The sequence below is a fragment of the Perognathus longimembris genome, chromosome 14, assembly GCF_023159225.1.
Source record: "Perognathus longimembris pacificus isolate PPM17 chromosome 14, ASM2315922v1, whole genome shotgun sequence".
NCBI classification, from domain to species: Eukaryota; Metazoa; Chordata; class Mammalia; order Rodentia; family Heteromyidae; genus Perognathus; species Perognathus longimembris.
Genome location: NC_063174.1, coordinates 35,741,772 through 35,754,299, shown reverse-complemented (window position 1 = coordinate 35,754,299; position 12,528 = coordinate 35,741,772). Strand labels below are relative to the sequence as shown.

The window sequence follows — 12,528 nt, the reverse complement described above, 5'->3', positions numbered from 1 at the left end:
AAAGCATGGGGCACTTGATTTCAAACCCTTACAAAAAAAGAGTTAGAACTAGGATTCAAACTCAGATGAAAGAGTTCTAGAGTCCCTGCTGTTAGACACATGGTATACTGTCTCTCACGCCCAAATCTCACATGGCACATGAAAATCCAATCCACAAACTCTCTGGAAGAATCGGTTTACCGATCACACTAGGCTTACATTTCCTCCTTCCACTAAGTGGCTTCAGTATGTCCTCCCAAGTTTTCCTCTCAAGAAGCTCTCTTGCCCAAGTTTCCCATGAGCATCTAAGTGTGCTGAGTTCTAAGTGGTTGGAACTGTTGGAGTCAGAGACAATGGTTTTCTTTTCATCTTTTTAGTGGTGGTACTGAAGTCTGAACTGGGGACCTTGTGTTTGCTCTACCAGTTGAATATCTTCAGCCCCTTAAAGACAACGATTTTTAAATTTGCTCTAGCAGGAGATCTTTGGTTCACTTGAAATCATACACTCATTCACAAATTGCAAAATACACAATTGTGGAGCTGGAATAAGAAATAACAGATACTTCTAAACAACAGGAAATGCTGTTTTGCAGGTCTTAAAAAACAACCACTAGAAACAGGCTAATCAGTGAGACAGAACTTGCTAGCATGTGTAAAGCTCTAGATTCTATCCCACACTGAAAAATAGTTACATGAACTTAATTGTACTTTATGTATATTTTTTATGTTTTCTTGTAAAAGATTGGTTTTAAGACAGTCTCACTACATACTTAAAAAACACAACAACCTTGATTTTCATTAGTTTAGACTTATGACAGCTGGCTGTTCCCTGCAATGTGTTCTCTTCTTCTTGCTCATAAACAGAGCACCCCATAGCACAGAACACAATTGTTTAGAATAAAGATGACATTTCCCAACTTCCTTTGAAGCTGAGTGTACCATGCAACTGAAATCAGGCCAGTGAGAACTGAACAGAAGGAATATATGCTACTTCTGGGTATGGACTTCAAGGGGAAAAATGGGAATGTGGTTATCAGGGTGAATCATCTTCAGACACGGAGACCATCACCCTAGAGCTGGACTGCTGAGATAGGAAACCTTATCATAGAAAGAAAGAAATGTCCATCTGATAAAGCCATTATTTTGGCTTCTTTCCTACAACAGTAGCTGGGAACCACAAGTATGCAACACCACGCATGCTCAGCCCTTATCTACCTTTTACTTAGGGTGAGCTCTCTAATAGTCCTGCCTACATACAGAAGCGGTAGCTTCAGTTCAGATCTCCAATCAGCCCAATGTTATCTCTATAAAAGCTCCAACTTTATACCTTGTATTATTAAAAGAAGACGGGCACAGCCCTCCCTCCTTCAGCTGCCTGCCAGTGTAGCATTAGTTTCATTTTTCCCTCTTCATTTTTGCCCCTGAAAAATCCTCCAGCTTTTTTTCAACACTCATCTCTTCATTTAGAAGGAAATTTTAAATGTAATTCAGGTTATTTTGTCCATTTGACTAGAAAAAGAAGTCTCTACCTTCATGTATGTTTCAAACCACCTAGCTAAGTGGATTCCTCCCATCCTTTCCTTCCTTCACATGCCTCCCCCCAATATCATAGCTACAGTATTGTGCTCAAACTTTATAGTGTACAAAATCATTCTCTGGAGCTTGTTATGATTAACAGCACCCAGTTATTTGCAGCACCCTGGAGATTTGGATCAAAAGGACTGGAGTGGCCCAGGAACACACACACACACTTGAACAAGCAGCATGCCAGGTGATTGTGAGCATACTTCGACAACAGTGGCCCTTTCCCTGACAAATTCTTCCTTTGTCACTGGTGGTATAAGGCACGGGACCCTGCACTGTCCAAATTGAGAGAACAATGCCAATAGACCCGGGGGCAAGAGTTCTAGTCCAGGCTAGTCCACTGCCTTGCCCCAGTTATAAACAGCCACTAACTTGCCTTCCTGATTTTGAGGTTGGGCAACTGTCAATAAAACAGACTTTACTAATGAACACATGAACTGGAAAGGAGCTGAGTTTTACCTTTGTACTGAGAGAAAAAAATTAACTGGGAAAAATAATATAACCAAAATGATAGTGAGCTGGGGATAAGAATACACTCATAAAATTCAATGTATATTCAATGTATTGAGCTGGATGCTGGTGGCTTACTCCTGTAATCCTAGCTACTCAGAAGGCTGAGATCTGAGGATCGTAGCTTGAAGCCAGCCTGGACAGAAAAGTCCCTGTAAGTCTCTTATCTTTAGTTAACCACTCAAAAACCCCAGAAGTGGCACTGTAGTTCAAGTGGTAGAGTACTACCCTTGAGCTCAAAGAGACTCAGGGACACTACCCAGGCCCTGAGTTAAGCCAGATGATCAACAGAAAAAAGAAAATTGAGGGAAGGGGTGGGATTGGGAGGGATGGGTGAAAATGATGAAAGGGGTGGCATCCATCAAGATTCATTATATTCATAAATTGCTTTGTTGAATGGCAACTCCTTTGTACAAGTACCTAGAAAATGTTTTAAAAAATTGTGCGGGGCTAGGAATGTGGCTTAGTGCATGCATGAAGCCCTGGGTTCAATTCCTCAGTACCAATACATAGAAAAGGCCAGAAGTGGCACTGTGGCTCAAGTGGTAAGACTGCTAGCCTTGAGCAAAAGAAGCTCAGGGATAGCACCCGGGCCCTGAGTTCAAGCCCCAAGACTGGCACAAAAAAAAATTGTTAGAGCAGTTGAGTTACTCAAGATAAACATATACACACATGTGTGTACATACATACACACACACACACACACAAAAATATACTTTAAGTGCAACTCTCCACTCTCTAGATGGGTTATGCTCTAAGATGTCTAAGCATCAACTATTTAAATCTATCTTCTCATTGAAACATGACAAAAGGTGATTGTTTTTCCAGACCTATCCAGACAAACCTGTAATGATAATATTCCCTACCTAAGATCTATTTTGAATCAGGACCTTTACACATGTGAACAGATATAATTCTCAAAATAACTCGAAATGATATACATTTGTGTCCCAGCCTCAGGAGGTGAAGGGAATTCCCCAAGGTTGCATAACTAAGAAGCTTCCGAGCCAGGCAGGTCTGGTTCCAAAGTCTGTGTTGTTCCCAGGAAACCAGGCACTTTCTGTAGCTCATATGCTGAATAAAGGAAGAGAGTGGGGTAGAGATTTCCACTCTTCTCTGTGCCATGATGAGAATATTCCAGAAGTGGCGCACCCTGGAGCCATAAGAGGCTCAAGAAGTATAAGGGGGCTGGGGATATAGCCTAGTGGCAAGAGTGCCTGCCTCGGATACACGAGGCCCTAGGTTCGATTCCCCAGCACCACATATATAGAAAACGGCCAGAAGCGGCGCTGTGGCTCAAGTGGCAGAGTGCTAGCCTTGAGCAGGAAGAAGCCAGGGACAGTGCTCAGGCCCTGAGTCCAAGGCCCAGGACTGGCAAAAAAAAAAAAAGAAGTATAAGAGGTGCTGGAGACACAGCTCAAGTAGTGAGCCTGGGGTCATAAGATCAAATCCCAGTACTGCCCTCCCTCAAAAAAAAAAAAAAAAAAAAAAGGAGGTAACAGAACTTCTGGGTAGAGTGGCCCATGCCTGTAATGCCAGGAGGTGGGAGGATCTGTAGTTTAAAGCGAGGCTAGGCAAAGTTAGTGAGACTCATCTCAAAAGCAAAACAAGCAGGTCAGGTGCTGGTGACTCACGTCTGTAATCCTAGTTAGTCAGAGGGCTGCGATCTGAGGATCATGGTTTGAAGCCAGACCAGGCAAGGAAGGCCATTAGCTCCAATTAGCGCCAATTAAGCACCAAAAAGCCAGGAGTGGAGCTATGGCTCAAGTGGTAGAGCCCAGGCCCTGAGTTTAAGCTGCAGGAATGGCATAAAAACAAAGCAAAAAAAAAAAAAAAAAAAAAAGGCTGGGGGTATAGTTCAAGTGACAGCATAAATGGTAACATAGAACCAAGATTGGCATCATTCTTTGGTGTGGCATATGAAGAGGCAGAACAGAGAGAAATGCCAAATAAAAGCTTAGTAAGTTGTTCAGAATTTGCTTTTAAAACCAAGAACTCTACCCTGTGTTTCATTCCACATGAAAATACAGTAAATTATCTCATTGGACGTTTACTTTCCCCAACTCTCCCTCCCTGACTCCAGCCTGATGCTGACGCCTCCAAGGCTCCTTGCCCCTCACCTTGTCAGCCAGCAGCTCCCTGATCTTGCTGGCCTGCAAGCGGAACCGGAAGAGCTGTGTTTCCAGAGTCAGGCAGCGTTTCTGCCAGTCTACACTGGCCAAGGTCTCCACCTTGACTTCCGCCATGATGGAATCAACTTCTGGATATTGCAGCAAGCTCTAAGAATCAGCATACAGAGAGAGGAAAAGATAAATAAGTGTGTGTGGAGGCATTATTTGGAGAAAACAGGAAGCAGAGGAGACCAAAGAAGGGCACAGAAAGCAGTGGGGGGAAGGAGGAAGTCACTGTTCTCCCCAGGTGGTCTTCCACCTTCCTCAGCCCAGTGTGTTCCATTCCTGGAGTAAGTGGCTGAATAAGCTCAGAAGTTGGTCTCCTTTGCAGATTTGAGAAGTAGGGCTCATGCCTGTACTCATAGCCACTCAGGGAGCTGAGATCTGAGGGTCAAGGTTCAAAGGTAGCCCAGGAAAGAAGGTCCATGAGACTCTCTTTTTTTTTTTTTTTGGCCAGTCCTGGGCCTTGGACTCAGGGCCTGAGCACTGTCCCTGGCTTCTTCCCGCTCAAGGCTAGCACTCTACCACTTGAGCCACAGCGCGGCTTCTGGCCGTTTTCTGTATATGTGGTGCTGGGGAATCGAACCTAGGGCCTCGTGTATCCGAGGCAGGCACTCTTGCCACTAGGCTATATCCCCAGCCCCCATGAGACTCTCTTAACTCCAAGTAACCACCCAAAAGCCAGGAGTGGAATTGTGCCTCAAGTGGTACAGCATTGGCCTTGAGCAAAAAGCTAAGCAAGGACACCAGGCTCTGAGTTCAAGCTCCAGTACCAGAACAGAAGGGAGGGAGGGAGGGAGGGAAGAAAGAGGGAAGGAAGGAAGGAAGGAAGGAAGGAAGGAAGGAAGGAAGGAAGGAAGGAAGGAAGGAAGGAAGGAGAAAAAGTAGGATTTGTTTTTCATTCAATTATTCACTCAACAATTTATATGGCACTGTGTAGACACTGGAGATACAAATGGAGAGAGGTCCTATCTTTGAGTTTTCAAGGAACTCTTAGGAAACTCTATTTATAAAGTTAAAATATAGTCACAATGGCCAATCAAAATATGGATAAAGTGAGGCAAGAAAAGAGCTGACAGTGGGAATGGAGATTGTGGTGTTTAGGTAAGACTTTAAGTAGGTACACATTTATCCAGTTATCACCTAGCTAACTGGATACAGAATCCTGATTCTCATATGGTTCTGATTCTACTACATCTACACAGATGGTACAAATACAATGGTTGGAATTTTCTTGACAATTTTCAGTTCACTATGATCTTGCTAGTTGTCATCCAATCGAGGGGAGATGGTGAGAATCTGTTCCGAAGCAAGGTGGTTTTAATGCAAACCAGATAATTTTATTTTTTTGTACTTGTCCTAGGGTTTGAACTCAGAGTCTGGGCATGACCATGCCTTAGCTTTGTCTCTCAAGGCTAGTACTGTACCACTTGAGCCACAGCTCCACTTATAGCTTTTTGGTAATTAATTGCAGATTAAGTCACAGAATTTCCTGCCTGAATTGGCTTCCAACCATGATCCTCAGATCTCAGCCTCCTGAGTAGCGAGGATTACAGGCCTGAGCCATGAGTGCTTAACTTAACTGCTGATATTTTGCCACAACCCCTGGAGAAAGGCACCTATAATACATCCAGCCAGGGGAATCTATCCAGGTTTAAAATACTCCCAGATTTCTAGGAATATTTTAAAGAAAAGCTGGATCAAGGATGAGAAAAGTCAAAAGCTGACTGAGACAGGAAAGAGAGGCATAGAGTGAGCCTGAAGGAGGGAGAGAGAAAGGCTCAGAGACACATCCACACAGGATTTCTACATCTTCTCAAGGCATTGTTACTCATTGCTCTTGGCGACAATCTTAAATTTGGCCTGCTCCAAACTAGGAACTATGGTCTCTCTAGTACTGAATGATTCTTAATGATTGCTACTATTCTTAGACTGATAAAAATGTTAATGCCCTCTGCTAGAAATACACATGAGATATAGGTGAAATGATAAAATGTCTGGGAGCTGCCTACTCCATGGTAAAGCGAGGGAAAATATGTGTCAACTAATAATTGTCAAACTATTAGGCTAGGGTATAGCTTGGTGAGAGATTTTTTGCCTAGCACATATGTGATACTGGGTTTGAGTCCTAGCACCTCAAACTTCATATACAAAAAGGAAAGCATTCAAATTCCACAAAAAAAAATGAAGTAAATTGTTACAAATGAGAAAAAAATTATAAAATATTTAAGAAGACTTAACATTAAAGTAAACCTACCTCTCATATTTTCTAAGGCATCCAGGGCTCAAATACTCTGTCACCATAAGCAATAAGCACAGAGACTTAATGCATGTCCTGGTTTTGTTTTGTTTTTTCCTTTAAAAAATAGTCAGTAGACCTGGCCAACAATTAAACCACTGATGGGCCTAGTGTCTGATTCTTTCGGCTCTGGGCTCCTCAGAAAACTGGGTACATGATCTCAGCCCAGAACCATCATCGGGAACAATGCAGGCATTGTGACTTCTCAGCCATCCCTACCTCAAAAAGACTGGGACCAACTGGAACGGGAAGGAAGACAAAAGACTAAAACAAAACATGACCTTCTCTGAGCCAAGATCACAGCTGAAAAGACAAAACAGAACCTTGTAGGGCCTCTAAGAAGGCCGGGAGGCCTCATGTTTGATTTTCTGTCTTCTGGGAGAACTTTAGCTTTTCCTCTCTTCAACAGAAAACGTAGCAGACCTGTGCCTGGGATTTTAGAAGTCTTGAAACCTAACCCAAACTAAGAATTAACCAATAAAAGCACCCAAGTAAATCCAAGGGCTGGAGAAAAGAAATACATGTTTGTGCATTTGAGTTTGATTAATTTTGTTTTTATTTCCCTCTTACTAATTGAGATCCCATGGACAGAGCAAAACCTCAAATTATTAAACTTCCAAGGACTTTGGAAATAAAACATTATTTTTACTTCTGATATCAGAAATGTTATTTGGTATTTGAGCTTACACCCAGACTTCAGGTGTAAGGAAGTACTTTCTTCAATACACATCTTGGTGACGTCATGGTTCTGGGCTACCCAGGGGTCTGGCTAATCCTCTCCCTGCCTCTGCCTCAGGGATTTTGGCAAGTTCCTCAGGAGGCTGAGGCTCGTGCTAGGCTTGCCTCAGCTTGTGAGGGGAGCTAAGAGGTTTGGAAGCAGATCTGGAGCAAGGTGCACACTGCCAAGCCTCAGGCCCCAAGGCAATTCCGGCAGAAGCAGGTGGTTGTAGCAACATGGATGTTAAGTTAAAGGAAGGTGGTAATAAACGGAGCCTCATCTACTTTTGTGACCTTGCACTAGCTCCTCCCCAAATGATGTGCAAGGATGACCACAAATGACTGCCTGACTCTTAACTTTTTAACGCACTGCAACAAGTGTCATTATCCTCTAGAGAGAGGACAGAGCAGTCAATTCACAATAATCAGATGAGATAACTCAGTGTGTGTGTGTGTGTGTGTGTGAAACAGAGAGAGAGAGAGAGAGAGAGAGAGAGAGAGAGAGATCTGCTTAGAGATAAAGCATAGCAGGGCTAAATCAAAAATCCTGATCCCCTAACATCTAGAAGAGTCCTCTTTCCATGGAGGCTTCAGTTGTGGTGGTAGATCTCTCAGTCTGCCAAGCTTGCCTAACACAAGCACATCATTAATGGCAAAAATAGATGGGGCAGGCTAGAGATGTGGCCCAGTGGTAGAGTCCTTAGCGGAAACAGGCCCCAGGTTTGATCCCCAGCATGGGAGGGTGGGGGGAGAAAACAAAGTTATGGGGTCTCTTACTCTCTGGTTCTCTCACATTGTTATACCCATGTAATGAGAACCTCTGTAACGCCTACTTGCTAGGGATGGGCTGTCACTTCATCTCTCTCTCTCTCTGTGTGTGTGTGTGTGTGTGTGTGTGTGTGTGTGTGTGTGTGTGTGTGTGTATGCCAGTCCTGGGGCTAGAACTGGGACTTGGGTGTTGTCCCTGAGTATTTTTGTTGGTTTTTTTTTGTTGTTGTTGTTTTATGTTTTTCTCAAAGCTAGTGCTCTATCACTTTAGACACAGGTACACTGCTGGCTTTTTTATGTCTGTGAGACTCTTATCTCCAATTAACCACCAGAAAACCAGAAGTGGCACTGTGGCTCAAAGTGGTAGGCTCAGAGTTCAAGTCCCATAGCTGACAGGAAAAAAAAGAAAAGAGAAGAAAAAAGAATCTCATGGGTCTTCCTGCCTAGGCTGGCTTGGAATCATGGCCCTCAGATCTCAGCTGGGATTATAGGCTTGGGCCACTGGTGCCACTGGTGCCCCACTACCATCTCATCTGAAGTTCTGGCTCTTCTAAAAGGAGACTGACCACCTGGCTAATTGTTGGAAAGAGAAAGAGCTCTGGGCATTCCTTCTGCGGTTCGAGCTGGGAGGAGTGTATATGCACACACAGGGGTACAACTTATCTCCCTTCAACCTCAGCACCATCATCTAATCAAGCCGATGACATGCATTCCACCTTGACCAGGTGTGAGCACCATAGTTCAGATGATACTGAAAGAGACAAAGGAAAAGGTGGGCATGGTTCAGGCCTTGGAGGACCTAAATGCCAAAGAAGTGACCGGGACAGCAAGGTACAGCATCTCTTAGCAATAAAAATAATAAAGAATAACAGCATTCATGCTTAAGATCTGGTACCAAACATCTTGGGCTTGAATCCCAGCTAAGGCACTAAATAATCCTATGCCCTCCTCAAATGATTTACGTAACTTCTCTGGAAAATGAAGGCAATAATATCAGGCTAAATCATATGAAACAAACTGTCAACATTTAACTGTTTTTGTTGTGTTTTGTTTTACCTTCAAAAATGGCCCGGGCTGGGGATATGGCCTAGTGGCAAGAGTGCTTGCCTCATATACATGAAGCCCTGGGTTCAATTCCCCAGCACCACATATACAGAAAATGGTCAGAAGGGGCGCTGTGGCTCAAGTGGCAGAGTGCTAGCCTGAGCAAAAGGAAGCCAGGGACAGTGCTCAGGCCCTGAGTCCAAGGCCCAGGCCTGGCAAAAAAAAAAAAAAAAAAAATGGCCCTTTCAGAGTTAATGATATAAGCTCATGCTTGTGTAGCATGCATGAGGCCCTGGGTTCAAACCTCAGCACAGTAAAAAAAAAAAAAAAAAAAAAAAAAGGAAGGAAGGAAGAAAGAAAAGTTGGAGGGGAAGGGGCAAAGAAGAAGAGAGGAAGAGAAAAGGAAGGGAAGAGAAGAGAAGGGAGGTGGGAGGGAGGTGAAAAGAGTGTAGGGTAGTATACACCTGCAATCCCAGCACTGGAGAGGGTAAGGTAGGATCAAGACTACAAGCCTGGGATACAAAGTAAACTTGAGCTCAGCCATGCTACATAACAAGACCTGTCTCAAAATAAATAATTTAATTGTAAAAAGGGAAAAAAAAGAAGAGAGGGAAGAAAGAGAAGCAAGTTAGTTCACAGATGACATCATATAGATTTCCTTGAAAATTAGAGATATTACAAAAGCCTGGTCCCTAATAAGAATGTAATAAATGGCCACTACTTTTACATCAACAAATACTCAAAGCAGTAGTTAGTGCTTATACATATGAGGACATATGACTCACAGATGTCTGCTCACCATCAGCTCCACCTCCAAGATAAGATGCAAACGTGATTTTAAAAATAACATCTATTAGTTGGGAGCCAGTGGCTCAATGCCTGTAATCCTAGCTACTCAGGAGGCTGAGATCTGAGGATTGTGGTTCAAAGCCAGCCCGGGGCAAGAAAGTCCAAGAGACTCTTATCTCCAGTTAATCACCAGAAAATTGCAAATGGCCCTGTGGTTCAAGTGGTAGAGCACTAGCCTTGAGCTGAAGAGCTCAGGGACAGTGCCTAGGCTGAGTTCAAGCCCCATGACCACCAAACAAACAAACATCTATTTACTTTTGACTATTGAACAAAAGGATATAAGGTGCAAAACTCCTTTCTATTTTTTTTTTTTTTGCCAGTCCTGGGCCTTGGACTCAGGGCCTGAGCACTGTCCCTGGCTTCCTTTTGCTCAGGGCTAGCACTCTGCCACTTGAGCCACAGCGCCACTTCTGGCCATTTTCTGTATATGTGGTGCTGGGGAATCGAACCCAGGGCCTCATGTATGCGAGGCAAGCTCTCTTGCCACTAGGCCATATCCCCAGCCCTCTATCTTGTATTAAAGCCATAGCTGTGGGGGCGGGGGAGGGGTCCTTTCTGAGAGATGGAATGCAAGCATTCCAATAACACACACTCACACACACACACCACAAACTGAACTTGATAGAACTTAAAGATCTTCCTACATCAATATCTGTCTTTGCCACATTTTCCCTCCAAGCTTTTTAAGGGCCTTAACATATTTTATTATGTGGCTATTATGTGATCTTACAAAAGGATGATGATATCTGAGTTGCTTCCATTTCCATCCTTTTGCTAAGGCTGCAATGAATATTTAAGGAAAATACCTCATTTCATATACGTAAGAGTATACCTGAGGGCTGGGAATATGGCCTAGTGGCAAGAGTGCTTGCCTTGTAAACATGAAGCCCTGGGTTAGATTCCCCAGCACCACATATATAGAAAATGGCCAGAAGTGGCGCTGTGGCTCAAGTGGCAGAGTACTAGCCTTGAGCAAAAAAGAAGCCAGGGACAGTGCTCAGGCCCTGAGTCCAAGGCCCAGGACTGGCAAAAAAAAAAAAAAAAAGAGTATACCTGAAGGATAGCCCTAGAAACAGACTTGTAGGGTTAAGTGGTGCAGATTTTTTTTTTTAAGTAACCTCCCCTGAAGCTATCCTAATTCATACTTCAACCTGCACTGAGCCTCTTTGTCCAAAGCAGAGGTCAGTTTTGAACTGGCTTTTGATAGAAGGCAAGGTGGTGCCTGTGCAGAGAACGCAGAAGAGTGGCAGAGCAACCAGCCTGCCCAGAAGTCACCCAAGGCAGTGAAGTCACCCAAGGCATGAGCAATCGAAACCTAGCAGCTTAACGTCCCAGTGAATAAAGCATTTTCCAATCTCCAAGGAGGGCAGAGTTCAGCACACAGATTAAACAGCCGGGTAAAGATAAGAAGAATATAAAGAGGATAGCACACTGAGTGAATGAAATGGAAGGAACACACTTCTTTCCCATATTTGGTGACTCCTGAAGAGGGCAGAAGGAGAACCCCATATATATACTATATATATATATGCATATATATACATATATGTGTGTATATATACATATTATATATATATTTCAGCTAAATTGTCAGGTTCCACAAGTTTGGGATCATGCATAGGGTGCACTTCTTTATAATCCAGGTCCTGTCCTGACCGATGGACGCGGACCAACCCTATTCGGAATTCAGATGGTTTACTTTGGAGACTAGCCTCGTCCACTCTGCCTCCATGACCTTGGGCAAGTCACAACTTTTCGGAGTCGTACTTTCCTCCTTTGTAATATGGAGACAATAACAACATAGGAATGTAGCCACACACACTGGCCCACCACAACCACCCCAGTAGCCCGGTGAGCCATCCCTGCCCTTGGGGATCGAGTCCTCTCTGGGGGCTCCTCGGACACAAAAGCCACTGTAGTCACAGGGCGCCCAACCTGTTTTCTTTTCTGCTTGGCTGACTCGTCCCTAGAAGTGGCGCCTGACCCCATAAGGGCTCCTGAGAGAAACATCCAGAAAACTCAGTAGAAATCAGCTAGGATAAAGTGGGAGGGGGCGGGGGCAGCAGGGACGAGGTGGCAGCTGCACGTACGTCCCGTCCCCAGGGCTCTTCCCGGGAGCGACTGGCTCGAGCCGGTCCCCGAGGGCAGGTCCTCCCAGGGAAGGCTGGTCCCGGCTCCCGGTGCGGGGCGCCCGGGGCTCCCGGCTCCCCAAGCCCGCCCCGAGGCTCGCAGCTGGCCCCGATCGCCCACTTCCAGGTGGGTCGGCACCTGTTGGGGGCTCGCCCTCCCGGCCGCCCCGCCGAACGCCCTCTCCCGCTCACCTTCCGCGAGCTTCGGGGCGTCCCCGCTGCGCCCCGGGCGCCCCGCGCCGCTTTCGCCCCGGTCCCGGGCGGCCGCTGGTTCTCCGTTCCCGGGCCACAGGGGTCGCGGTGGGCGGGGCGGGGAGCCGCTGCGGGCGGGGAGCGGAGGTCCACCCCGCGGGCTGGCTGCACAAAGCGGAGCCCCGCCGGCGGCACTGGCTCCACCGCCGCGCTCCGCCCGGCTCCCCGCCCCGCCGCTCCCGCCCGCTCCTGAAAGGCCGAGCGCCGGGCGCCGCTCCCCGGGCTG

At 45.4% G+C, this 12,528-nt stretch overlaps 1 protein-coding gene across 2 annotated transcripts in view; it reads right to left on the bottom strand.

Moving 5' to 3' along the window:
• Positions 1-12,284, bottom strand: part of Plekhh1 (pleckstrin homology, MyTH4 and FERM domain containing H1) — a 57,450-nt gene extending 45,166 nt beyond the window's left edge. The window contains exons 1-2 of one of the 2 annotated variants that reach the window (XM_048362053.1): positions 12,243-12,284; positions 4,194-4,352 (exon numbers count right to left, since the gene is read on the bottom strand). In XM_048362053.1, the coding sequence (XP_048218010.1) occupies positions 4,194-4,319 (126 nt within the window). In that variant the 5' untranslated portion in view covers positions 4,320-4,352; positions 12,243-12,284. Of the gene's footprint in view, positions 1-4,193; positions 4,353-11,236; positions 11,252-12,242 lie in introns of those variants that run through there. The other variant, XM_048362054.1, reaches the window with a different exon arrangement.
• Positions 12,285-12,528: the final 244 nt, after the last annotated feature.